This window comes from Lepisosteus platostomus, chromosome 28, assembly GCF_059453375.1.
Source record: "Lepisosteus platostomus isolate fLepPlt1 chromosome 28, fLepPlt1.hap1, whole genome shotgun sequence".
In the NCBI taxonomy this organism is placed as follows: domain Eukaryota; kingdom Metazoa; phylum Chordata; class Actinopteri; order Semionotiformes; family Lepisosteidae; genus Lepisosteus; species Lepisosteus platostomus.
In genome coordinates, this window is record NC_142638.1 from 4,666,743 (window position 1) to 4,692,277 (window position 25,535).

The following is a 25,535-nucleotide window of genomic DNA, read 5'->3' on the forward strand; positions in this document are numbered from 1 at the left end:
TTCTGTCCCCCCCCCCCCCACGCGCTGCCAGCTAGTCTCCGCACGACGCGATGCGTTTTTCCACAGACCGTCCATAACCAGGATGTGGCGGTAGAGTTTTTAAAAGCCCCGTTTAAATGCAGGCGTGCACAGTACACGCTTGCAGGCGACAGGCGGCAGCAGTTCTGTGCTCAGGGAGGGAAAAAATGATCAAAGACGAGCAATTCATGCTCGCAGAGGGGCTGCACGGTCGCGGTATGGGCACCCAGCATCGGATTATTTCATTAAACCACCTTCATGACCACCCGCCAGTGCTATTATCATGTACTGTAAACGTTTTGAGAGTTTTTGTTTAAACTTTAAACCTGCTTCAGATACAGGGTGCAGTACTTGACATACATGCATATGAGGGTTAGTCCACATGTGGGGTGAATTTGTCAGTTGTCAACCGAACCAGTTTCCAAGGAGGGGGGGTGCCCTCCGCACTTCAGCATGTTTGCCCTGTAGACCCCCACCGCTTCGCAAAGGTTCTGGACACCCTAGTATGTAATAGTATGGTGGTTCTGGTGGATCTCTTGTGCTGGTCCCTGCTCTGCTGTCCGGACCGCAGAGAGCTGCTTCCTCTGGGCCAGACTGGAGGAATGGGCCAGGAACAGTGCCGCAGGTGGGGTGAGGAATCGGGCTGCTCTTCAAGCTCAGCTGGCGGTGGAGTGGTGGACAGGTGTCCTGTGTTGTCCAGGAGTTGTCAGACAAGCAAAAGCAGTCAGAGGTGGGGTGAGCTGTGCCAAACCCACTGGAGCCGGAGAGACACGGGAGGTGACCACTGCCGTCCCTTCTCGTCCTCTTCTGGGTCCATCTTCTCACTGCTTGATGGGATACAGGAGTGCGGGGAGCACGCACATGGCACGGGGCAGGGTACACCCCGGGGCGGGACGCCAGTGTGTCGGCAGAGCAGACCAGAAAGCGCGCGAGAAAACGGGATGTCCGAATGAGCTGGCGCAAGAAACGGATCGGGGTGCGGTGCAGACTTCCTGCCAGCGCCCCGCGGGGGTTCGATCCCTGCTTTCCCTTCGACGGCCCTGGCTTCCACATGCCTCCCTGCTGCTCCTGCAGTGACGCCCGAGTTTGCAACCACTGATGCCAATGATACATTGTGCAGTGAAGCCTTGCCAGTCACCCTCCACTTCCCTACCCGTATGATCTCCAGCTGCAGTGATAATAGCATTTTTGTTTTAGAGAATCAAACTTGGGATGCTTGAATTGAAAAAACAACGACAACAATAACGCGCTCACCCGCGCAGCACAGGCCTCTGGTGTGCTGCTGGGCCGCGTGAGGCTGGCTCTGCAGTCTGTGGTGCTCTCTTGCAGGAGCGATGGAGGAGCCCGTGAGCCCCCAGCCCAGGAAGCCTCCCAGGGGCCTGGTGGAGTGGAGGAGGAGGGTCAAGTCCGAATACATGCGGCTCCGGCAGCTCAAGCGCTTCCGGAAGGCGGAGGAGGTGAAGGTAGGGCTGAGCGCCGGTGCTCGCTACACACGCGCAGGGCGGAGCGGTGGCTCTGGGGCTCAGGATCTGCGCCTGTTACTGGAAGGTTGCCGGTTCAAATCCCGCGGCCGGCAGAGGAATCCTACTCCGTTGGGCCCCTGAGCAAAGCCCTTAACCCTAATTGCTCCAGGGGCGCCGTACAATGGCAGACCCTGCGCTCTGACCCCCAGCTTCTCTCACCCTGTCTGTGTGTCTGTGTCTCCATGGAGAAAAGCTGGGGTATGCAAAAAGACGAATTCCTAATGCAAGAAATTGTATAGGGCTAATAAAGAAACATTATCATTATCATTATCACATTATCATTATTATCAAACATTATCATTATTATCAGTAATACTCCATTACATACAGCATTTAGCAAAATGCGTCCCTGATTTTCTGGTGGGCTGTGTGTAGGTGCGCTCACTGGTTGTCAGGATCATGGTGTCACCATTAAAACCCATGTACATCTAAACATCAGTTATAGACTGGACATGAGTTGATTAATCTAGTGGTTTATTAATGTTAAAAATGTGTATAATATTGTTACAAAATGGTATCGTGCTTATACTAACTGACCCCAACGGTAATGTACAGGGTCGGAAAGAGGTTATTTCTGTCAGCCTTAGGTTGTGGACTCCTCAAGTGATTTATAATAATAAATCATCACCATCTTTGTCACGCTTACATTCAGTTTTCTGGACACTCCACTCAAAGCCCTTTGCAGGTAATGGGGACTCCCCTCCACCACCACCGGAGTGTACCCCCCACCTGGATGATGTGAGGGCAGCCAAAGAGCACCAGTACGCTCTCCACACACCAGCTCTCAGTGGGGTGGAGAGCAGAGTGAGGAAGCCAGTTCAGAGATGGGGATTATTAGGAGGCCATGACTGGTAAATGCCAGGGGGGAAATGTGGCCAGGATACCGGGGTAACACCCCTACTCTTTTCTCACAAGAAGTCAGGACCTCAGTATAGTGTCCCCATTACTATACTGGGTATAAGGACCCGCATAGAACGCAGGGTGAGTACCCCCTACTGGTCCCACTAACACCTCTTCCAGTAGCAACCTCAGCTTTTCCCAGGAGGTCTCCCATCCAGGTACTAGCCAGGCTCCCACCTGCTGAGCTCCAGTGGGCTGCCAGCTGGGAGCTGCAGGGTGACATGGCTGCTGGCAATGACCAGTGAAGCCTTTTGCTCTCTGTGTAGGTCACATCCTCTGGTGCAGAGGTTAGTGGGTCTGACACTTCTCACTTTGATTTTATTAAACATGAAAGTCTGTTCTGGGCTTGAAAGTGAACACTTCTTTCCCAGTCACAGTTCATGGCCAACCGCAGCAAGATCAAGGAGAAGACCGAATTGCTGAATGACGAGTGGTCGAACCTGAGGATCCAACCCATTCCGATGGCGCCTTCCATGGGATCGCTTACCAGCAAGAAGGTAAAGTCTCCAGATAGGTATGGAGTTATAAAGGCACAGACGGAGCTGTCTTGGACAAGAGCCAGGGTCAAGTCACCCACCAGCTGTGACTGAGATTCCTCAGTTGATGGGAGTAAGTACGACAGATGATTGCTAGACAGGGACGTCAGTCAGAGATGTGTCTGCTCCTCCTCCTTTGCTTCTAGTCTCTGTCGGGCTCTGCAGAGCTTGTAGGGTTTAAAAAGCTGTGTAGCTCTGAAGGGTGGGTGGGTCAGAGGAGCTTACTCCCTGGTGTACTGTAATAAAGGCTACAATTCACATTACATCTCGTCTATGTAGAGTCTTTACATCTATGATTCCTAGAGACTGCTAGACAGCTCTTCACTTATTTATGGTCATTCCTCTCACTCCCCTTCCTGCACCAGATTTGGTCTGCCTATAAATAAAATATTTTTTATTTCCCGTGACCTCCATTTTCTTCCTCCTCCGGCACCACAGCATCGCATTCACCTCTCCAGGGGGGTGTGCCAGAGACTCCCCACCCCTGCATCCTTATGCAGGCGTGCAGTCGCTTTCCGAGCACCTCCGCGTCAGAAAGAGCAGGCCCCGTCACCCCACGACCAAGGGAATCAGAATCAGTCAGTTCAGTCAGTTCGTGCTGTGAGGAAGCTGTCTCCGTCCCTCCTTGAGTGACAGCTTGAGGGTGATACATGGCCATGTGAAAAAAACAGGAAGCGCTGGGCAGGAAAAGGAACTTGTGGTGTGTTTAAGGTGATAAAACTGCATTCCTTGTCTGTCCTTGCCTGGTGACAGTCTGGTCCTGAGCTTTTAAATGTATAGTACAGTCCTTGCGGATGAGCTCACCGCTGCCCACAAGAGTCAGATAAGAGCAGAGAGAAACGGTCATGAACGCCCTTGTGTCGTCTGAGGTCGAACCCTGGAAGTCATGGTTGTGCTTTGTCATTGACACCTCGATCTGCGCGGCCTGAACGAGCGTCAGTCCTATGGAAGTAAAAGGTCAGCTGACATGTAAATTCTTTAGAGAGCCCGGGGGAGTGATGTCTCTTAAATTGGCTCCTTGTGCATTATAAACCTTGTTATACACATTTGTATGTTACTTGAAGGTCAGGAGAATAGTATACATCACATGTGACTGTGTATCAGAGAGCGCTGGTGTATGAGCATTTCTTATTTAAGACACTGTTGGGCAGAGACTCCTACAGATATCCCTGCAGTAAACTGATCTTTAATCCAGAGGCAGGCAAGTACTGAGGAAAAAACTCAACACTTCCAGGAAGTACAGTATGTTTCCAGGAGCATCCAGTGGGATCCATCCCAGGCGCTGGCCGGCCTGATCTAACAGCACGGCGCCAGCGCTGCTCGCGCTCTGTGGAGAGGGGCTCTGTAATAACACGCCAACTCTAATGTGCTGTTTCAGCAGTGCGTGGTGGAGTCTGCATTCCCCGGGTTCAAGAATCAGACCGTCGTGATGAGGACTCTGAACACAGTGGCGGGCGTCCCATTCATGTACTCCTGGTCCCCTCTGCAGCAGAACTTCATGGTAAACGAGTGGTGGCTTTGATACCTTCATTGATTTAACACAATAGCACTTACGGTACAGTTCTAACACGGAAAACTGTGTCAAACTGTGTAGCCAGAAGCCAGTTCCCAGATGGGCATAGATGACAGCACGACCGAAAAAATATTCTTTCAATCTGAGCAGCTGAGTTAAAATAACTGCATAGCTACGTTTGAGAGGACCTGTTTAAAAATGAATTGCTTATTCGGTGTGGGCTGGGAACCTATTCCCAAAACGCAGTGCACAAGACAGCCCCGAGCACGACACTGAGTCAGTTGTAGGTCCACAGGGAGACGGGCACAATTCAGAGGAGCCTGTCAGACTCTCAGAGAGGCAGGAGGAGACCCACGCAAACAGCAAAGAACAGACGCACTCCTTGCAGGCAGATACTGCTGCGATAGATAGAGTGGAATCGAACCCAGAGCCCTAGAATCTTAGCATTCCATGAGCGTTAGAAGGATTTGATCCATTTATTCTAACTATGAAATGAGAGAGCAGAAAAGATTTCAGTTTTTGGATTGAAATGTGCTGTTATAACCTTTTCTTTGTGTCAGATTCCAAAGTATAATATGAGCGGCGTCGGAGAAGGTTGCTTTTATAAAGTATTCCGTTCATGTTTCACGTTACTTTTTGTAAGGAAGTATTTTTTGAGCAAGAAGTTTTGGGAGAAACTGTTTTGGTGAGGTCATGTGTTTTGTAACATAGTTACTTTCCACAAACTACCCCACTGAAACCGAGTTCTGTAAATGTGCCCATAAACCGAAAGGCTGAAAGTGTGACATGTCTCTCTCTAGCAGCCCGATGTGCGCATCTGTTGATTTATACAGCCGAGCATTTTTGTACAAGTTCCAGGAAGCCTGTTCCCAGTGCAGTTTGTCATGACACTCCGCTGATGAGTCAGGGCATTGTTACTTTTTATGCGAGCTTGAGTTGTGAAATGTCTGTGCTCAGGGGCTTGGTTAACTGCGTCAGGGCTTCTTCTTGCAGGTGGAGGACGAAACGTTTCTGCACAACATTCCCTACATGGGGGATGAGGTGCTTGAGCAAGATGAGGCCTTTCTGGAGGAGCTGATAGACAACTACGACGGTGTCCATGGGGACAAAGGTAATGCTGAGCCTCCATGGTCCCTAGCACTACTGGGTAGGGGTGACGACCTGAATGCTAGGGGCACCCAGGTAAGGTGATCACGTGACTCCTGGGGGTACATGGTAGGGGTGATCATTTGACCCCCTCTGGAGGTGCCCAATAAGGGTGATCAGATGACTCTTGGGGGTGCACATTATGGATGACCGCTGGACTCTCTTGGGTACTGCATAAAGGTGATCGCATGTCTTCATTTTCATCAGGACCTGTAGAATCAGGATGGCACTTTTAAAACAGAATGGAAATTATATTAGCTTGAAACTTGGAACATTGTTCTCTTTTTCAAAATAGAACAAACACTGAAATGAACGAGCCCAAAGTGTGGAGGTTTTCACACACCAATTAGCTTTGTTTATCCATGCTGCCACATTCCACAAAAATGTCTTTCAAATTATTTAAATTTTCAGTATTTACTCTACATGTTGCACCTTTGCTAAATCGGGTACTGAATCTGAATTATTTCGGAGAGAATTAAGAAGAGAAAATGTTCAGAAAGTAAATTTTTATTTGAAGTCTTCATGTTTATTGTTTATCTTGTTGCTCTATTGCGTTTTTGCGGTTACTGATCTGATAACATGTTTAGCTTGTGTTATTAATAAATCATATACAAATCCTATTTTACAAAGACTGAGCAAATCAGTAGCATTAATCTGTCTGCTCAGTGACAGGGAAGAATGAACAGCAAATGAGAGTAAATAGCGATCATTAAGCACCAGTATTCATTTCAGAAAAGCCTAATACTCAATTGAAACATTAATTTCTTTCCATTCACGAAAAATTTTACAGTTCTTTAGTGTCTCAAAGTGCCGCAGTGAATACGGACTCGTGTCGTTGCCCTATAACGAGTGGCTCCAACATCCAGGATTGGGTCTTCCACAAAAAGCTTTTGGTTGTATTCCAAAGTAAAGAGATTTATGGCTCATTTTAATTTTTTAGGGGAGGTATATTACATTTAATACTGTTTGTTTGTTAAGAACGCTGGCAGCGAGGGTCTGTGTACTTTCAGAAGAATGTCTCCAGTTCGTTGTCGGTTCACACGTGGCTTGCTGGTAATTATGTGAAAGAGTGCTTTGTCTGCCTGCAGAGGCAAGCTTTGTTAAATTATTCCTGTTCTGTTATAGAGAGTGGAGGTGGTGGTGGTGGGGGGGGGTCTTAAGAAACTGGGCTCAAACCTGGGCTCGGTGATGGAACTTTTCAACTTTTCATTCCGTTTCTCTGTACCCCCTTTCTTCTGTTTGGGGGTCCTTTCTTCCTGTTTGCAAGAGGGGGGCTTCATTAACGATGAGATCTTCAAGGATCTGGTGGAGGCCCTGAGCCAGTACTCGGATCAAGAGGAGGAGGACGGAGAGGAAGGGGAGGAGGAGGAGGAGGAAGAGGAGGAGGAGGAAGCAGAGGAGGTGAAGAGCCTTGGGGAGGGGGATGAAGATGCCAACTTGGAGGCTCTTGCCTTCTTCAGGAGGAAGAGGAGAAGCATGACTGAGGGTAGGGGCTCTGGAGCTCGCTGCAGGCCCGCTGTCTCCTGCCCAGTCCCACCGGCTGGACTGGGACCTCTCAACCTCACTCTCCATGACACCGCAGCAGAGTATCAAGCACAGGAAGTGTGTACAGCATTGCGGCTCTGTGTGCAATGCATGGCCTTATGTAGATGTAGGTTCAATGGTACAATGCATGGCCTTATGTAGATGTAGGTTCAATGGTGAGATGCATGGCCTTATGTAGATGGTCATGCTGTAGGTTGTCATTTATGCACTTTCACAGAAAGACTGGAAAACCTGGATGATTCTAGTACTGGTGGAGGTGTGCATTATAATATGACAGGGTGCAGAATGCAATGCAGTGTTTCAGTATGTAGTGTTATCTACCGATTATTATTTATTATTACCAATATTATTTTTGGAAATGTCGGCAAATTAGCTGGAGAATGGGGTATGTAATGAGGTTTCACATAGTATCCATAAGGAAAATTGCCACATCGAAGCACTCCATGTTTGCCTTGGACTGGCCCATGCACATTCCTTGTGAGAACCTGTTTGTACATGAGACTGATACACCCAGTCATACTTCAGGTCTTTATGACCATCATTCAGAAATCTGCCAGAACAATTCTGGGAGCTGTAGAGTTTTCACTGCAAAGTCCCTGCCTATGGTTTCAAGATTGGGCCAATGAAGTAGGCTCGCAGTAGGCTTGTTTGTGTTAACGGGATTCCTGCATAAGTAGGTGCTGACATTCTGTTCCCATCACACTGGCTAGCACGGACACGCTCGCAGTAGGGATTGGGAAGAAAATCTGGGAGCTTCTGCTAGAGCACACACTTCCATTGTAAGTGTGGGCCAAAACGCAAATCAAAGATGAGCTGGAAACCTCTACAGCTGTCAGCGGCTGAGCTGCTCAGCAGTTTAGTGGTCAGTTACATTGTACAGAAGGAGCTTGTTAACCCTTCCCAGGGGTCCAAGACACATTGATAAAGCCCTTGTTGTACCTTTGCAATGTCTGTGTGCCTGGCAAAAAAAAACAGTTGTTGGAAACACGAGGAACCAGGAACCTTAGCAGGTATGAAATAAAACGTTCTTCTGCTTCTTTAAGCATAACATCGTACTGAAGCTGTTTATGCTGGATATTCCTGACTTAATGTGCGTTTCCTCTTATTTTCCAGGGAACGATCCAGCAGATAAGAAGATTCCCCATGATAAGATTTTCAAAGCTATAGCTTCGATGTTTCCCTACAAAGGCACTACAGAGGAGCTGAAGGAAAAGTAAGGAGCTTCTTGCTTATTTTATGGTTGGTTCTGGTTATTTAGCTGATGCCTTTGTCCCAGGTAATTGGCATTTAAACTCAGTTACATAATTCAAAATGATGGCAAACAAAAGACAGAAATATAATGTTATGGTTATGGTGGCCTAACAGAAGAGTTAAAAATGCAGTATGATATGTAATAAATTGTATGTTAGACAAAACAATACAAGATACGGCGATTACTGTGAATGAGATGAGGTGTTTCAATGCCCTTGAACAGCAGGCACACTGTGGAGTTACGAATTAAAGCTGTGTCATGATAACGGATTAAGGGTTCCATGAATGGGGGATAGATTTTGGGATCTATGGGCGCAGTCTGAGCAGGTGTGTTTTCAGGAGACTTTGGAAGCTGGTCAGAGGCAGTGCAGTGTTGATGTGTCTTAGGTACAGTATCTGGTTCCACCACAGGGGAGAGAGGGAGGAGAACAAGCAGCTCAAGAGGCAGCAGGGTGAAGAGAGGGAACAGCCAGCAGAAGAGGAACAGAGAGGACGAGAGTAAGGAGGATTGGAGAGAGGAGGGGGCAGAGAGATGAAGGGAGCAGTAGGTAAGGAACTAGGTATGAACAGAGTTGGATAGTTGGTTAAGAATGAGAAGAATTGGAGTTGTGTGGAAGAGGAATTTATCATTCCTTATGTTTTGTTTCTGCAACAGTACAGACGTTCTCTCGATGTTTAAAGCACAGCGCAGGTAGTTTTTCCAGGGGGTTAAGGGCAGTCTTTATAGCTGCAAAAATTTCTGGTCTGTATCCAGTGGACAGTGAACTGAATCTTTTTTAGTCTTGGCCAGACGGGACTTCAAGGCATTGATAAAGTCAGCCCAGTGGACTTCTTCAGATTCAGCAGTGACACACTGAGTCAATAAAGACACAAGTGGAAGCTATGGGGGAGTGTTTATAACTAAGAACGGGGCGGCACTTACTTGGACAAAGTGTTGTGGGTGTCTGGATCAAGCGACCCAGCCATGTTGTTGACGCCGATATCCTGGCTTCTTTCAGGAAATAACAAGACGAGATCCTTGGATTAATTAGCTGCTTTTAAGCCATATTTTGCCTGGTGGGCCAAACGGCCTTCTTTCATTTCCAACCCTTTTCATATTCTCAACTGGACATTTCTCACCAGTTCTGTACTTGACCCACCAACCAACCCTGCCCCCTGTCCTCCCGCAGGTACAAGGACTTGCTGGAGCCCCCCAGCCCTGTCAAGCTGCCCCCTCAGTGCACCCCCAACATGGACGGGCCGTGTGCCAAGTCTGTGCAGCGCGAACAGTCCCTCCACTCCTTCCACACGCTCTTCTGCCGGCGCTGCTTCAAATACGACTGTTTCCTGCACCGTAAGGTCACAGGGCAGCTCCTTCGCCCCCCGGTCAACCCCCCCCCCCCCTGCTCCCCCCCCCCCGTTTCCGACTCCCTCTCTCGCTGTTGTCTTCTCGCGCTCTCTCTCCTACTCGTCCAAGCACCCCGACGACTCTCCACAAGCATGTTATGATGGAGCTCTTTAAATCACTTTTTCCTTCATCTGTAGCTTTCCACGCCACTCCCAACGCGTACAAGAGGAAGAATAAAGAGATTCGCATAGAGACCGAGCCCTGTGGACTGGAATGCTTTCTTCTGCTGGTGAGGGCTGAATATGAGAAAAGACTGGTTTTGGAAATGCTCTGCTAACAAACCCACTGGTATAAAATCAAAGACTGATGTCCTTTAAGCATACCAGGCTTTGTATTAGATCTTATTTTTTGGGTTCCAAAGATTGGAGCTCTACCCAGGCGATCCCTTCCAAGGCTTACTTGTCAAGGTATTAACTTCAAGATAATAAGGCATTACTGCTGTTGAGTGAGACTATCCCAGCAGTGATAAATGAATTTAGTCAAAAGTCTACGCTCATCAAAAGTACTTTATTTTTGTCCCAATCCCAAAACCTGTTCTGCTTTTAGTGCTTAGTTCCCTTTGTGGAATGGCCACAGTATCAGTGAGGGACCGCTTCAACAGGACTGTCTAAAGTGATCTTTAAATATTTTTTTTTACCCCTGACCCCTGACCCCTGACCTCTGACCTCGCTCTCTTCCTGTCCTGCAGAAAGGGGCGAAGGAGTTTGCCGATCTGAACATGCTGAGGTCTCACCGCTCACGGCGACGGCGCCGCCACCCCCGGGTGCCCAGCTCGAGCTGTCCAAGCTCGTCCACCTCGTCCACCTCTGCAGGAGAGAGCAAGGAGGGGGACAGTGACCACGAGACCACCAGCTCCTCAGGTACGCTCAGGAGTATGCTGCAGCATTAACATTCCACATTAATAACAGCTCAGAGACCTTGTATAGAGAGTATTAAATTGTGTAGTCTTGATATAGAGAGCAGCTGGACAGTGAGATCTTTACTGTCCATCCGTAGTCAGGATCTTGGATTAATTTCTTGTCTGTGAGATGGCATATCCTAGAATTCCTGTACGCTCCTACAGCACAGGTTTGGTCCAAAGGAAGCTTTCCTCCTGTTTCTCCACCCACATTTCCAGATGCACCCACGCTTTCCTTTCAGAATAGTCCGTGTTTCTAATTACGTGTGTTCTTTCCAAGTCCTGCTCAAGCCCAGCCTTGTTCAGCCTCTGCGCTGTGAAAAATTACTGCCTTTAAGAGGACAGAGGTGATGAATTGCCTATGAACTCCGAGTGTAACGGCACAGTAACTCAGCCCACATGTAAACTGTTCATATTGGTCTGCTCTCAATCCTATTGGGTGGAAAGTAATTTAATACTCTGAAGGGGATTTCCTAACATTATCCTCTTAAAACACGTTTTAACATGCAGCAGGTATCAAGGTAACACAATGAGGAACTTGTTTAAATCTTAGAAATCCCAAGGTGACATACTGCACATTTTTCTTCATTTTCAGTGTGCATGTTATTTTTTTGTATTTGTAACTCATACTGGGAAAAGCGCTTCCTACTAAGTTTTGCAAAATTTGACAGCACACTTTTTCAGGCAAATTTATTTTGTGCCAAAGTGGTCAGTGTTAAATAACCTAGAATGTGATGCTTCATACTTTGGCGGTGGAGAGTCTGTTTTACCACAAATCTGCTGCCTCTCCGATGATTGGCATGCAGTCCAATCCCTGATGCTTTTCCCCTTGATGAAAGCAGGTTCTGACAGGAATCTCTGTGTCCCATCAACAAGTGGTTGACTAGTGTTGCTCTGTGTTAACTGACATCTAACTAGTTACAGTGTGTTTTGGTGGTGGTGGTGGTGGTTGGGTTGGAAATCCGTTGAACGTAGCATGTGCCTCACCTTATGAGCAGCTACTAAAGCCCAACACATCTTGCAGCTTTGTTGTGTCTGTGTACTATATTGTTAACAGTACATTATAAGCTGCCTTGATATAACTTTTTTGCTAGTAAAGCCCATTTGTCTGCACCTCTTCCTTTAATCATTCAGCACAAGAATGTGTTAAGTTTTTATCTGGGTTCTTCATGTCTGACACTCAGTTCTGTGTGATCTTCTCTTACGGAATCCACAAAAAGTTCTTCACACACCTCTGCTTTCAGCCTGCATACGTAAGGTAGTCACTGTCATTGATTAATACGATAGATAGTTCATGGAGAAGATCTTCATTTGTTTTGGTGCATAAATAGGTTTTTTTAAGATTCTGATTAGATCCAGCGGTCTTAATTTTGTCTTACATTTCCAAAAAGGAAATGAAATCCGAAACCAAGGCCGAAGCACTCGCAACAAGCAGACAGGCTGGGGGTTTGTTGTTGTCAAACCCCCCACACCCGCCGGCAGAAATAAAAGACATTTTAGAGTGCAGTCAGTGTAAAGTGTCAAGAAGAAGCCCCTGATGATGTGATAGAGAAGGGCCCCACACACAGACCGGGCTTTACCGTGCTTCGTACACAGAGCAAAGGGCAGACGTGCGTCTTGAAGGAAGAGTTCTTCATGACAAAAACAGATGCAGGCCGAAGCCACTGACATTGTGCAAGAGAGTTTAACAGCCGCCTGTGCAGGAGGTTGAGTGACAGGCTGTGGCTGCAGCTCTGCTGTTGACGACTCGCCAAGCAGCGCTGGGTTTTAGTTTCTTGGCACAAGAAGGGAATGGAAAGATCAAGCCGCCTGTTTCTCTCTTTCCCGATGAACTCCTGTGTGGCTGCGTTCTTTTTTTTTCCCGTTGTTGTTTGTTCTTTTTCCTCTTTCTAATCTTTAAAAGACGGGTAGTGATGTGCTTGACTTACGACATCAGTTGTTTTGGACAGCACGAACGCTTTCGCAGAATTCCTCTGTGCTCCTCGGAAACAATAATACACAGATCCCTTAATAACAAAAACAAAACGCTGAGTGGTTTCCTGTGGTCTTGCACGCTTGGATGCCTTTTACTGGGGGAGGTGGGAAGGGGGGGTGGATATTATTTTAACCGTGTTTGGCTCCATGGGAAAGCCCAGCAGGAGAATCTCCTCTCTCTTGCCTTGCTGTGTTGCCAGCACCAACTTTCTCTTTAACATTAGAATGCATTCCTCTGAATGACAAACAGCTTTGAAAATACGTAATAACCATCACAATTAATTTGCCCAGACGGTGATTTTTATTAATGGTGTTTTTCTGTGTTTGCACTTGGGGCGCAGCTGTGGAAACAAGTGGCAAAGGTTCGGAATTCACACTGTGAAGGCATTTCCCCCCTGATTGGAACCCCTGCAGCTGTTAGCACATCTGGCCATTGCCTTGGCTTATTAACTGGAATACTCCCTTGGCCCTCATTGTAAAAGCAGGAGTCGAATAGGCCTAATGTATAGGGCATTTATTCAGTGAATTACTGTGCTGTTTTGAACTTTCTCTGTGCTATCATGATAGAATGTGTTTTTATAAAAATGTAAACGGGCTATTATTTTGTGTTCTGTGCCTGTTTAATTCGGAAGCGCCGTTTATTCATGATGTTGGCTCACCGCTGCAAACTGTGCACTGCACGGTGAGAAAGAGGACCTGTGCTTACCCACCCCTGTGGTGCTCCCACCTGTCCCCTGCGGGGGTCCAGCATGCTCAGGAGGTGCCGTTGTGCAGCAGGTGGGGGAAACCATAACTAATTCCAGTTCTTTCACCCCCTGGTAGCGCCAGGCCAGGTGTGCACCATCACTTAGGGAAATCCAGATACGGTCAGCCCGTGAGACAGTGGGGTTTCTGGCAGCAGCTCTGTCACCCTGCAGCTCCCAGCTGGTGGCCCACTGGAGCTCAGCAGGTATGAGCCTGGCCAGTACCTGGGAAAGCTGGGGCTGCTGCTGGAGGAGGTGTTAGTGGGGCCAGTAGGGGGCGCTCACCCTGTAGTCTGTGTGGTTCCTGCCCCAGTATAGTGATGAGCACACTATACTGTAAAAAGCGCTGTCCTTTGGATGAGACATAAAACCGGAGTCCTGACTCTCTGTTGTCATTAAAAATCTCAGGGTCTTTCTTGAAAAGAGCAGAGGTGTTATCCTGGTGTCCTGGCCAAATTTCACCCTGGCCTTTACCAATCAGGGCCTCCTAATAACCCCCATCCCTGGACTGGCTTCATCAGTCTGTTCTCCTCCCCACTGAGAGCTGGTGTGTGGGGAGCGTACTGGTGCATTATGGCTGCCGTAACATCATCCAGGTGGAGCTGCACACTGGTGGTGGAGAGGAGCTCCCTAGAGTTCAGAACAGCCCTATATAAGTCTAAGAAATATTACTGTAAGGATATTGTGTACTCCGCTAGGGATGTGTTACCTGTGCCCCCATCAATCACCTTTGCTCATGAAATCATTAAACTTGCTCTTGGCTGCAGAGGGAAACTCGCGCTGCCAGACGCCCATCAAGATGAAGCAGGGCGGCGAGCCGCTGGAGGAGGTGGAGGCAGTGCAGTGGAACGGGGCCGAGGAGTCGCTGTTCAGAGTCCTGCACGGCACCTACTACAACAACTTCTGCTCCATCTCAAAGCTGATCGGCACCAAGACCTGCAAGCAGGTACTCGCGTGCTCACGCCCCTGCCGCGATCACCGTCCGGGGCTGGGCAGTACTGGGATGGGAAACCTCTATGGAAAACCATGCTGCTGCTGTAAGTGGTGTAGACCAGTAGGTGGTGCTCTTTGCAATCCAAAGCCCAGGTAACTGCAGTTGCCTGTGTGTAAGAGAAGCCGTCCGGTTCGTGTTAACCCCAGTGTCCTGGCTCAATTCCACTCTAGGTGTGCATAGTCTGACCTCCCCGAATCTCCCCCTTTATTCCAATGGTGAAGTAATTTTCCCCCACTTGGGTGTTGCAGTGGATGAAATGGGTTCCCGCTTTTAAAGGTAGAATCCTTGAAGATCATTTTTGGGATGAAAGGCGCTATATGAACTTAATTATTACTTGTCACAGTGCCAGCACCTCTACATCTACATCTTTAAAATTCAGCTAATTTTCCAAGCATGTGTTCAAGCGAGCAGAATCAATCATCTCTTTTTGACTCCATAATTCTTTAAAACTTGACCAGTTTCAATACTTAAAATTGCGAGCGCATTGAGGAAAATGTCCTGTTATCTGGGTGTCGTGTGTTGACTTTATTTAGGTCCTTAATTTGGCAGTGATCTATCCTGTCCTGATGGTTCGCCAGCAAAAACATGTTTTAAAGTATCTTTATTCATCATTAAACTACAACCTGCTCAATCTGAACGTCAGAAAGTTAACGTTGTCCTTACACATTTAAACATTTGCATGCAAATGTATATACATTTATAAATGTATTTTATCCAATGTGTTTTCAGTTTCAGTAAAGGGAGCTAAGAGCTGTTCCACAGTGGTCCAAACAGCCTCTGAGGTCTCTAAGCTGGAGAAATACTTAATGGCAAATATGTAATTGCAGTTATAAATGATAACCAGATATTGGGGAAGGAAGGCACAGAGGCAGGTGGATGATAACTCTACAAACTCAAAGCTTCATAGCTCTTTAATTTGGTTTCTTCCCACCTTTCATTGACATGCAGTTTAGGTTAACTGGTGTCTCTAAATCGTCCATTTGTTGTGCTGCATGAATACAGCAGCGTTCTGACAGAGGATAGGCGGTTGACAATGAGATAGTAATAATCATACAAATATTGATTTGACATAATGCAGAGTTTGAGGAGAAGTAGAAAACTTGAAAACTATGTGGTGCCTCAAATGTATTTTCATGCATTTAAAAGTTCTAACATTGGGCCACCTTGGTGCAAATTCTAGGTCAAACAAACGTTATTGAATGATCGTTGCTGATAGGAATAAAAATGTAATGCAGAATTCCTGTTGAGCTGCTCAAAACGGCATAGAAGCCAGACTCTCTTTCACCTAGTTATATGTTCTAGAAAAATTATCTAGTTCAAATATTTTTTGAAAAAATAGGATGTTGTTTCATAAAGACCCTCAGTGTTTTTGTGTATTGTCACTCAATACTCTTCTTGCGTCCGATATCGTCTTTCCCAGAACCCTTGTGGCTTGAAACCAGCTTCAGTTTTGTGAACATTATTTTAATGAAAGGAAGTCTGCCAAATCCATTCTTGGCAGAGCGAAGTTTAGAATGAAGGGTTTAGCCAAGTTCTTGCACACTGCAGTGTAATCTTAAACTATATTTGGCTGTGTTAGGGTAACACCCGTTGATAATGTCTTTGACTTGATATCAACACAAGCTGCTGTCATACAGAAAACTGGGACTGTCATTAACCTTAAGTGAATCTGTGCATAGAGCCCTTATTATAAAGGAGCGCTAATAATTTTTTAAAACTTTGTCCGAAGGGTTGTCAATCATCATTTGTTGTTCTGAAACAGTATTACAATGTGGACGTAACTGCTAGTAATTTAAAGATTGCTTAAATTATTGTATAAATGCACATTACCAGCATCTGTGGGGTTAATGGCTTGTTTGCAGCATGGCCTTACAAAGTATCATGGTGTTCCATGCCTTGCTGTGAAGAGTACAGGGCTCACAGATTGGGTGTCTGAGCAGGGTGGTTGACTCCTTGCAGGTCTACGATTTTGCTGTGAAAGAGGCCCTCATCCACCGTGTACCCATTGAAGATGGAGGGATTTCTCCTCAGAAGAAAAAGAGAAAACACAGGCAAGACTTTCTTATCTTAAATGAAGTGAGTCCTGTGCAGTCACAACAGGTGGAGTTGGCAGGGAGCCAGATGCCGAGATTAGAAGATGTGCTTCAAAGCTAAAGGTCAGAAAATTGGGAAGAGTTAGTACCGCCATTTGGTTGCCATTAAACACAGATCAATCATGAAATTAATTATGTCCCTTCACTTTTAAATAGATTCATAATTCATTTAGCCAATTATTTGATTACCAAGACCTTGTACCTCTTCATAGAATGAATGTAAAAACATAAGACATGTTAGTAATGAGAAGAGACCATTTAGCAGACCTTGATCATTGGGTTTCTAATAGCTTAATGATCCAAGGATCTTAAACTGATTCCCTAACTGGGTGGGTTATTCCAGACTCCCACAACCCTTCCTGGTTCTGCATGTGCTTCCTCGTAGTTGCCACTCTGCTGGGATGACTTTGTCAACACCTTTGAAGATTTTAAACTCTTCTGTCCAGTCCCTTCGATTTCCATGTTGCCAAGGCTAAATAATTCAGTTTTTTAACTGCCCTTTGTAAATCTCTAAAGCCAGGGGTCAGTCTTGTTGCCCTTCTTGGAACTGATCCTAGAACAATCTGTTTTGTTACAAAACGTCAACCTCTCCACTGTCCCAAGTTACTGATGCTAACTTTCCGATTCCAGGTCCTTTCACGAACACAAAAGCTAGGCACACAACACAAACATATTTCAAACTGAAACATAATACATACAAGGTGTACAAGACGATATACTGCTGAGAACAGTTTGCACTCTGTTTCTGTTTGGAAGTTATTCATTGTAAGCATGTAGGAAATTAATGAAAAGTCATTTTCATTAAAGTCATGAATGTCAAAAAATAATATTTGAGGAAAAAAGCTTTGCTAACCCACTTGCAGTCATTGATTGTGTTTGTCCATATCTATGGGTAAACAATGTCCAAAGCATGTTAGATAGATTAATACAGTAGGAAGGGATGCTTGATTTTTATAAGTCAAGAATACAAACTCTGCTGAATTTCCCACTGCGATCCTTTGAGATCGGATAGCCTTAAGTGGGTCAGTATGACTCCCTTGCCTACCTTTAAACACAGGTCAGCTTTCTGTGCGCTGGGAGTCTGGGCTTGTGCCTTTACCTTTTAAACTTTAAAAGCATCTCAAGAACAGCCAGCAGTGAAATCTAGGTCAAGTGCTGTCTGAGAGCCATTGTTCCATGTACAAACAAACAACAGGAAGGCATGCTGTTTCTGAATAGGCATTTCATGTACCCTCTGGCTCCGCAGTCTGAGTCAGTAAATGCTCTTGTGTGCTTTCCTTTTCTTGGGTTATGCTGTCAACACATTTCATGCATTTATGTCAATCAGCAATGACATATAGCCCTTGGACTCTATGTAATATATATATTACACATTATATGAGACCCCGTTGATAAGGAATGGCACCCTGTATCTGAAATCAGACTATTCACACATTATGTGTGATAAGTATTGTTGCAAATGACAGCTCTTCTGTATTTATTGAGCACACAGTTCACCCTAGAAGAAAAGCTTCCCCAGTGTGCTGCACCAAGGATTTGTACTATTTTTGAAAATGGACATGCCAGAAGTAATAAGCTAGCCCAGCTCGTTGTCCCATGGCTATTTATCTGACAGATAATATTATTTGTTTACACGGTGTCAGATTCCATATAAAGAACATTTCTGTGTCACTAATAGTGTCTCACATTGAGAAACACAGTAGAAAATATTTCATGGTTACCAAACCCAGCCCCCTTTACAACAGTCAGTCATTAGAAACACCAAGGGCCTTGCCTTCCCCTTCAGTAATGACAAGTAGTCCATTCATTTATTACGGACTATAGGTATTAATTGTTTTCCCCACAACAAAATGTCCCATGGAATTTAAGGGATGAAATAAGGAACTGTGAAATTTCCCCCAATTCTATAAAATTAGTAGCTGCCACACCTCTCTGCTTTTAGTTTTAATTCCTGTGTAGCCGGTGGTAAATTGATAAGTCTAGGTCTGCTGTGGACTCATTGCAGAGTGAGGTAGCTGACCAGCAGTTAGCCACTAGAGAACCTGTACTGGACTTGTTTAAAAGGGCTAAAAGTGCTGCCGTGACTCCATACCTCCTCCTGGTTTCAGTATCTGGCCGTTCGAAAGACAAGTGTGAAATGTCGTGTTTGTTGGTTTCAGGCTGTGGGCGGCACATTGTCGGAAGATTCAGCTGAAGAAAGGTCAGTGACTGCTGTTCCTCTGATCTCAAAACGGTACACGTTTCAGAGGTAGGAGTAGAGGTAACGGCTTTAATCCACTGCAGGTGGCTGTCTCGGACTTGTGTCTGAACATATCTAGAAGAAAAAACGCAGCGTTAGTGCTGTTTCAATCACTCAATCAGCCACTCGCGTGGGTAGCTCTTGAAGAGTGAGGAGAGAGATCACAGCGTCTCGGAAGCTCAGCAAGCTCAGCAAGGCACAGCCTGGTCACCACTGGGGTGGAAGACCTCATGGGAAAACCAGGTTGAAGCTTTGAGTGCTACTGGTGGAACAGTATGTGTAGTTTTTGCCCCTGGACAAGAATTTCCAATCCCAGTGTGGTGACAGAGGACACTCTTGGAGGTTCCTTCAATTAGACAACACATTAAACATTAAAGATGTGCTTTAAGATCCCATACTAATAAGGGTAGAGGTGTTTACCATGGTATTTACCAGATGTCCTGGTTATATTCCACTTTGTCCTTGAACAATCTGGCATCCTAAATGCTCACTTCAGTGGTGAAACCGTTGTGTGTGCGTCCTCTGCTGGATCCTTTGTGATGTAAAATGCTATAGAAGTATAATTATAAGATGTCCATCCAACATAAGGGGAAAAGAACTGATGAAACAAATGAACTTAACACTCCTCCTCTTTTTAATGTTCCTCAGACAATTCATCCAATCAAGTGTACAACTACCAGCCGTGTGACCACCCAGAGCACCCATGTGACAGTTCCTGCCCCTGTGTCATGACCCAGAATTTCTGCGAGAAGTTCTGCCAGTGTGACCATGAATGTGAGTTGTTCCCTGCCACCTGAGAGAGATCTCCTTCCATCTCTCATGTCACTTCAGGCTTGAATTTTTTGTCCTTTTAAAGGTCATTGTTTTACCGTGTTTAACGTTCAGTGCCTCGCAGCAGAAGCACATAAAGAAAGCCACATCAGAACATCCAGGAAATGGTGAATATACCAAGGTTAAATGTGTAGAAATGTATTGGAAACCTTTAAACCCATGTATGGGTTCCTAGCCTTTGGATTAAGAATTAGCTGAGGAATCTTGCTAATGAAGAAATAAAAACTTTGAGTATGAGAACAGACTCAGATCATTCCCAGGCCATGTGCAGAAGTCTGTACCCTCACAAGAAAGAATGACAGAACAGCGCGGATGTCAACGAGTGTACCTCGTATTGTATCTGTTAAGAGACTATAAGGAAGGCCTACAGCACTGGATGTGTTGCTCTTCCAGAGCTGAGCCTTTATTTTCAGGACCCCAGCTTGAGGCACTAAATATACACAGAGGGCTCAGTGTAATTAGAAATCTGTGGTGGCTGGATGAGTATCAGGAACTTCATAAGATTCTCTTTGTTGTGCTCATGGGAGGCTTTCCAAATCTATTTTCAAAAGCTCTGTTTTTCAATGGGATTTTTTTTTATAGCAAAGGCATAAAAGATCTACGACAAAAGCGACATGAGGGAAAGTATGCTGATGGTTCCCTTTGTCTCAAAATCATTAGCATGTTCTTGTCAGAATGCAGAGCTTTGTGGTGCCTTCGGAGAGTGTTCACAGCGCACCAGAGAATGTTTATCACCAGAGAATGAGGCGGTGAAGTGGTTCTGATTCAGTGGGAATAACTGTAAAGCTGTGCGCTTACATGGCCAGACCTTTTGTTTTTGTGTAAAAAAGATAAAGGAAGATGTGCTCATATAGGAATGCTTCATTTAATAGAAAATGACTATCAATAAAACTTTTCGTTGTTGGACAACGGTAATTACAGGCAGCAAGAACTTAGAAATCCCACCAGGACAGATGTCCAGATTCAGACTTCATGAACTTCCTCTGCTGGTGAGACTTTCAAGGCTTGAAGGACATTTCCTAGGGTTCCATTAGTGAAGACCCTCGTCGAGTGTAGTTTTATTAGCCAGCTTGGACCAGGGTGCCCCAGGAGTCTGGGCGCTGCCAGGTCTCTGTGAGCAGCAGTCAGACAGGCCCCTCAACCTGCCAGGCGGCCGTGATCCCTGTGAGCTTGAGGTGTTGACATGACATCAGCACCCTGACCTCCCGGGCCCTGCATGGCTGATATTGTGGAGGAAAATTGTTCTGGAGGAAAGCTTGCTCAATTCTAGTCCATCTTGAGCCGGAACACGGGTTTTAGACTCAGAAAGCTGAGCTGCCGTACTAATGCCCAGAAGGAAAATTAATTGACAAACCCAATCTGTAGGGAACAGTCAGTTTAAAAAAGCTTTTGTTCAAAAATAACCTAGTGTGGGTTGTCAGTAAGGCCAGAACTGCATAATACTTTTTGCATTTCATGTTTTAACACACTCCGGGATGCTTAGACATAAGATGTGCAGAGTGAATTGTACTACAGCATGTCCTGCGGGGAATGAGAGTTCACGAAGGTGCTGGTAAATGGTCTTAACTTGCCCGTGCAGTTAACCTACATTCTGGCACAGAGCAACACTTTTGTCAATCATGTGCGTCCTTAATGTATTGAATAGAATCCGAAATTTTAAATGGGATGGCATAAAAATGCTGGACAGCATTGAGTGCTGCTGAGTACGTGGTGCTGCGTTGTGCTGGAGTTGCAGGCTGGGTGGAGAAGCTGTAGCAGCGAACTGGGGTGCGCGGCCAGACAGCCCCCCCTTCTCCCTCTGTCCTCCTGACCTGATGCTCTCCCCGCAGGCCAGAACCGCTTCCCCGGCTGTCGCTGCAAGACCCAGTGCAACACCAAGCAGTGCCCCTGCTACCTGGCGGTGCGCGAGTGCGACCCCGACCTCTGCATGACCTGCGGGGCGGCCGACCACTGGGACAGCAAGAACCTGTCCTGCAAGAACTGCAGCATCCAGCGCGGGCTCAAGAAGGTGGGGGGATCGCCACGGCAACAGGCAGCCAGTCAGAGCTCCTCCTCACTTCACTGCAGGCCTCCTGGGCTCCATCCCGGCTTGTCAATGACATCACGACATTTGAAAGCATTGGACAGCTGTGGACTTTATCACACCTGCACACCCTTTTAATTCAGCGTGTTATATGTTTACTTATTGCTTAATGTCTTGAGAGCTCAGCTTAACTGAGTGGAGAGCTCAGCTTCGATGAAAGCCAGTAACCCACAGGAACGAAAGGCAGAAATCAAGATACTCGAATTGATTTCTAAGTTTTTAAATCTGCAAATGAAACATTAATGTTCTTCACGTTGAAGTGCATTTAGATGTGTAGTTTGGTTGGTACCCAGGACGACTGTGTAGACTGCTCTAGGGCATGGCTGCCAGCCTGCTGTGTGCCCAGAATTGCCCACATGATGTGCTGCTTTTACCACGCTCTCAGTCACACATTTTTGTTAAATCACTGCTTTATAAGCTTTTCAGAGTAGTATATTCTGAACAGCAGGCATTAGGGGCGCTCAACACAATACCTACACACATCCAAACACCAGAAAATATCCTCCTTTAGAGACTTTCTTCTAGGAAACTTACACGGTCTGAAACGGCCTTCATCCACTCTAGTTTGGCGAAGATACTGCAAACCCGTCATTGTCCTTCACTGTTCATCAGCTCGATGGAGCCCAGTGACTGCGGGAGCTCTGACTCCACTGGATCTCTGCAGTCGCACAATGCCGAGCGACAGGGAGATCAGTTGCTGTGTTGCTGCCCTTGCCGTTATGCCCTGACTCTTGCCTTTCAGCATCTCTTACTGGCTCCATCAGACGTTGCTGGATGGGGGACCTTCATCAAGGAGCCAGTTCAGAAGAATGAGTTCATCTCTGAGTACTGTGGAGAGGCAAGTCTGACAACACTATGACTTCATGGTGAATAAAGTCAGTGTAACAGTACGGTTTTTAGGGGCATAAAGTCCTGGCCCTGCTTATTACTGTTACTGTACCATGTCTTTAAATCAGTGGTTTTCAGTCCTGGTCCTGAGGGTCTGCTGGTCTCCTTTGCAGCCGGGTTCATAATCACTAGTTTTGACTGTTGAATGTAATTGATCCACTTGCTCGTTTAGACTGGCAAACAGCACTCCGTATTTGGTTTCAAGAGCTGAAGGAATTTCAAAACACATATAATTAGCGATTCCACATTGGATGGGTATGTAATGGGTGAATACATTTTTTTTTTAGAAAAGTGGATGCTTAGTGGCATATTTTCTATACTTTTTATGTCTTGAGCCTTTTCTCAGTCTCCTCACTGCTTAGGTCTGTAGTCACAGCAGTTGTGATTATACACAGTTACACTGAAAAAGTGAAGGGCTGTGTCCTAGTTAAGAGGCTTTGAAGACAACACCCCCACTCCTGCCTCTTCCTGAATGTGCAGGTTGCTAGAGAAGCAGAAGCCAGCATTGTGAGAACTGTGCCCTGCGGCGCAGTGGAATCTGGTTCATGTACAGTACCACTGGGTCCACCTAATTTAAATAAACCTAATTTATTTTTTATTTTGTCATGTATTCTGAGTTTTATTGCCAAATGAAAAGACGCATTCCAAAAAGAAATGATCTTGTGACCTCTTTCATTCTATAGCTCTGACATACAGTATCTTAGAAGTGACCTGCGTGGGCGATTCTTGATCAGGGGTGGGAGAACAGATCTCGGGCTGCAGCAGAGGTCAAGAACCGCTGCTTTAGGGAGGTCTGCAGCCAGAAGAAGAGCCGACAGACTGACCCTTCCCGCTCCCTCTGCTTCTCTTTGCAGCTGATCTCCCAGGACGAAGCTGACCGAAGGGGGAGGATCTACGATAAATACATGTCCAGCTTCCTCTTCAACCTGAACAACGGTACGTGTCGGCATCGCAGCGATGAAATGAGAGGGCCTTTTCTGTACAGCTGACGTGCAGCGCCAGCTCACGCACTGGAGTTTCAGTCCACCTGTGTGTCTCACGCTGCCTGTGAATGTATGTGCAGTCTTTGGACATACTGTACTGTATGCCCTGGCACTCGACGTCTTTAGACTCGTTCATTCACGAAAAACCTGCATCCTTACCATGACGATTATTTGAAAAATGTCAGTGTCGTTAATACTGCGTGTGGCCGAACTGCATTTGTCCCTGTGCTCTTGTGGGCTTTGGCCGGTTGCATTGGTTTTTGTATTTCGGCTGTTGGCTGGGTTGACTGGATGGGATGGGCTGGTGACCTGTACAAAGGGAAAGAGGCTTTGAGCTCTCAGGAGTTTTGCTTCAAGTTTGCCAAGGACTTTCACGGGAATGAGCGTCATGCTGCAAGCCAGTATATTTTCACGTATAGTATACTGACCCTTGATATTGTTTGAAAGACCATGTAGACATATTGTACATTTGTCTCAAAAATAACCATCAAATTAGACTAACATTTTGCCAGTTGTTTTTGCAACATCAGCATCTCGGTCGATTCAGTTACCGATTCAATAAGTCGATTACTCATCTAACCCTTTAGAATAAGATGTATTTTCTAAGCAGTCCTGTTTGATTGGTCACTAATATCAGGTAGGTTTATTTAGCATTTCCCGATGAGCAAAAATAAAGGATTAAATTCCTAAAAATTCTATATATTGCCAAAAATAAGAAATACTGGAATTTTGTCCGCTTGTCTTGGCGTTCTGGCGTTCCAGCGGCAATGCATTTGGGCACTCTGTACAAGCTCTCGGGCACCTGGCAAAGCCACAGTGGGGCGCTGTTGCTCAGCCAGCTGAGAGCACACTGGCACTGGGCCTATCGCCCACTGCTGCTCGGGTTGTCTCGACCGAACCAGCAATGTCTGGATGGGACAGATGCCTGAACTGGTTGCAGTGGCAGACTGTTCAATGAGGCGACTGTCCCCAAGCATCATGGGCTTTTTTTCCTCCCAACAGATTTTGTCGTTGATGCAACCCGCAAAGGAAACAAAATCCGTTTTGCCAATCATTCTGTCAACCCCAACTGTTACGCTAAAGGTAAGAACCCATAGATATACACTTTTTTTTTTCGGGTTATCACTTAATACTTTATAAAGTTTGTTTTTCCTGAGGAATGCCCTTTGTAATTCTGTGAACTTGAATGATCAAATCTGCAGAAGTTTTTTCCCTTATTTTTCTGTTGTATAAGTCATCGTCGCTTATTCACATGATGTTGATCAGGTTTCAAGACGTGCCTTCCAGCTCTAGTCACACTCTCGTCTTTCGCCTTCCCAGTTTGTCTTTAGTTTTTCCCCTGATGCTCAGAAAGCTTTAGAATTTGTGTCAGAGGTCTTCCTGCTTCTATCTGTCTGTTATTTCAGTTGTGATGGTGAATGGAGACCACCGGATAGGAATCTTTGCTAAGAGAGCCATTCAAAAAGGAGAGGAGCTTTTCTTTGACTACAGGTAAAGATCTTGTCTGTATAAGTCAACTGTGACTGAAGCAGGACAATATATGATCCTGTTTCTTTTCTAGTTTAATTTATTAACAAACAATTGTTAATTGTAGTTTATGTAAGAGCCTGTGTAGCTCACTGGCAAAACCTTTGGCAAATAATATGCTGGATCCCTGTGAATTGCAAGAACAGCTTGATTAGTGCAGAACGTGGTTCTGAAGTATGTGCTGCCCAATCCCTTCCCCTCTGTCAGCTAGTTTTCCTTCCCACTTGTCACCAGATTGAGATCTGGGACTGGGCTCATCACAGATTGAGGTCTGTTTGAGGAAGTCTGTCTTGGGCTCTCCAAGCCAGCTGCACATTGCTTGCCAATCGGAAAGTCAGTTCATGGGACAGGTTCAGATCTGGACAGAGGAATAGACTTGAGTGCTAACTTTCCGCAAAACGTCCTGTGAGATCTGTTACAGTGCCCCGAGGAAGGTAAATAATATTTGCAGTTCTGTAGAAGA

At 46.0% G+C, this 25,535-nt stretch overlaps 1 protein-coding gene across 5 annotated transcripts in view; it reads left to right on the forward strand.

The window, feature by feature from the left end:
* The window catches only part of ezh1 (enhancer of zeste 1 polycomb repressive complex 2 subunit), a 39,960-nt gene that overhangs the window by 1,921 nt on the left and 12,504 nt on the right, over positions 1 to 25,535 (forward strand). For 4 of the 5 annotated variants that reach the window (XR_015930960.1, XM_088622951.1, XM_088622949.1 and 1 more), the window contains exons 2-19: positions 1,348 to 1,481; positions 2,813 to 2,938; positions 4,356 to 4,478; positions 5,484 to 5,601; positions 6,904 to 7,122; positions 8,295 to 8,394; positions 9,602 to 9,765; positions 9,957 to 10,048; positions 10,508 to 10,679; positions 14,202 to 14,380; positions 16,388 to 16,479; positions 18,681 to 18,721; positions 19,409 to 19,534; positions 21,421 to 21,599; positions 22,417 to 22,512; positions 23,417 to 23,498; positions 24,548 to 24,628; positions 24,952 to 25,036. Coding sequence is in view for 4 of the 5 variants with exons in the window: in XM_088622951.1 (XP_088479077.1) it covers positions 1,348 to 1,481; positions 2,813 to 2,938; positions 4,356 to 4,478; positions 5,484 to 5,601; positions 6,904 to 7,122; positions 8,295 to 8,394; positions 9,602 to 9,765; positions 9,957 to 10,048; positions 10,508 to 10,679; positions 14,202 to 14,380; positions 16,388 to 16,479; positions 18,681 to 18,721; positions 19,409 to 19,534; positions 21,421 to 21,599; positions 22,417 to 22,512; positions 23,417 to 23,498; positions 24,548 to 24,628; positions 24,952 to 25,036 (2,209 nt within the window). In the remaining variant the exon portion in view is untranslated. The remainder of the gene's footprint in view (positions 1 to 1,347; positions 1,482 to 2,812; positions 2,939 to 4,355; positions 4,479 to 5,483; positions 5,602 to 6,903; positions 7,123 to 8,294; positions 8,395 to 9,601; positions 9,766 to 9,956; positions 10,049 to 10,507; positions 10,680 to 14,201; positions 14,381 to 16,387; positions 16,480 to 18,680; positions 18,722 to 19,408; positions 19,535 to 21,420; positions 21,600 to 22,416; positions 22,513 to 23,416; positions 23,499 to 24,547; positions 24,629 to 24,951; positions 25,037 to 25,535) is intronic. The other variant, XM_088622950.1, reaches the window with a different exon arrangement.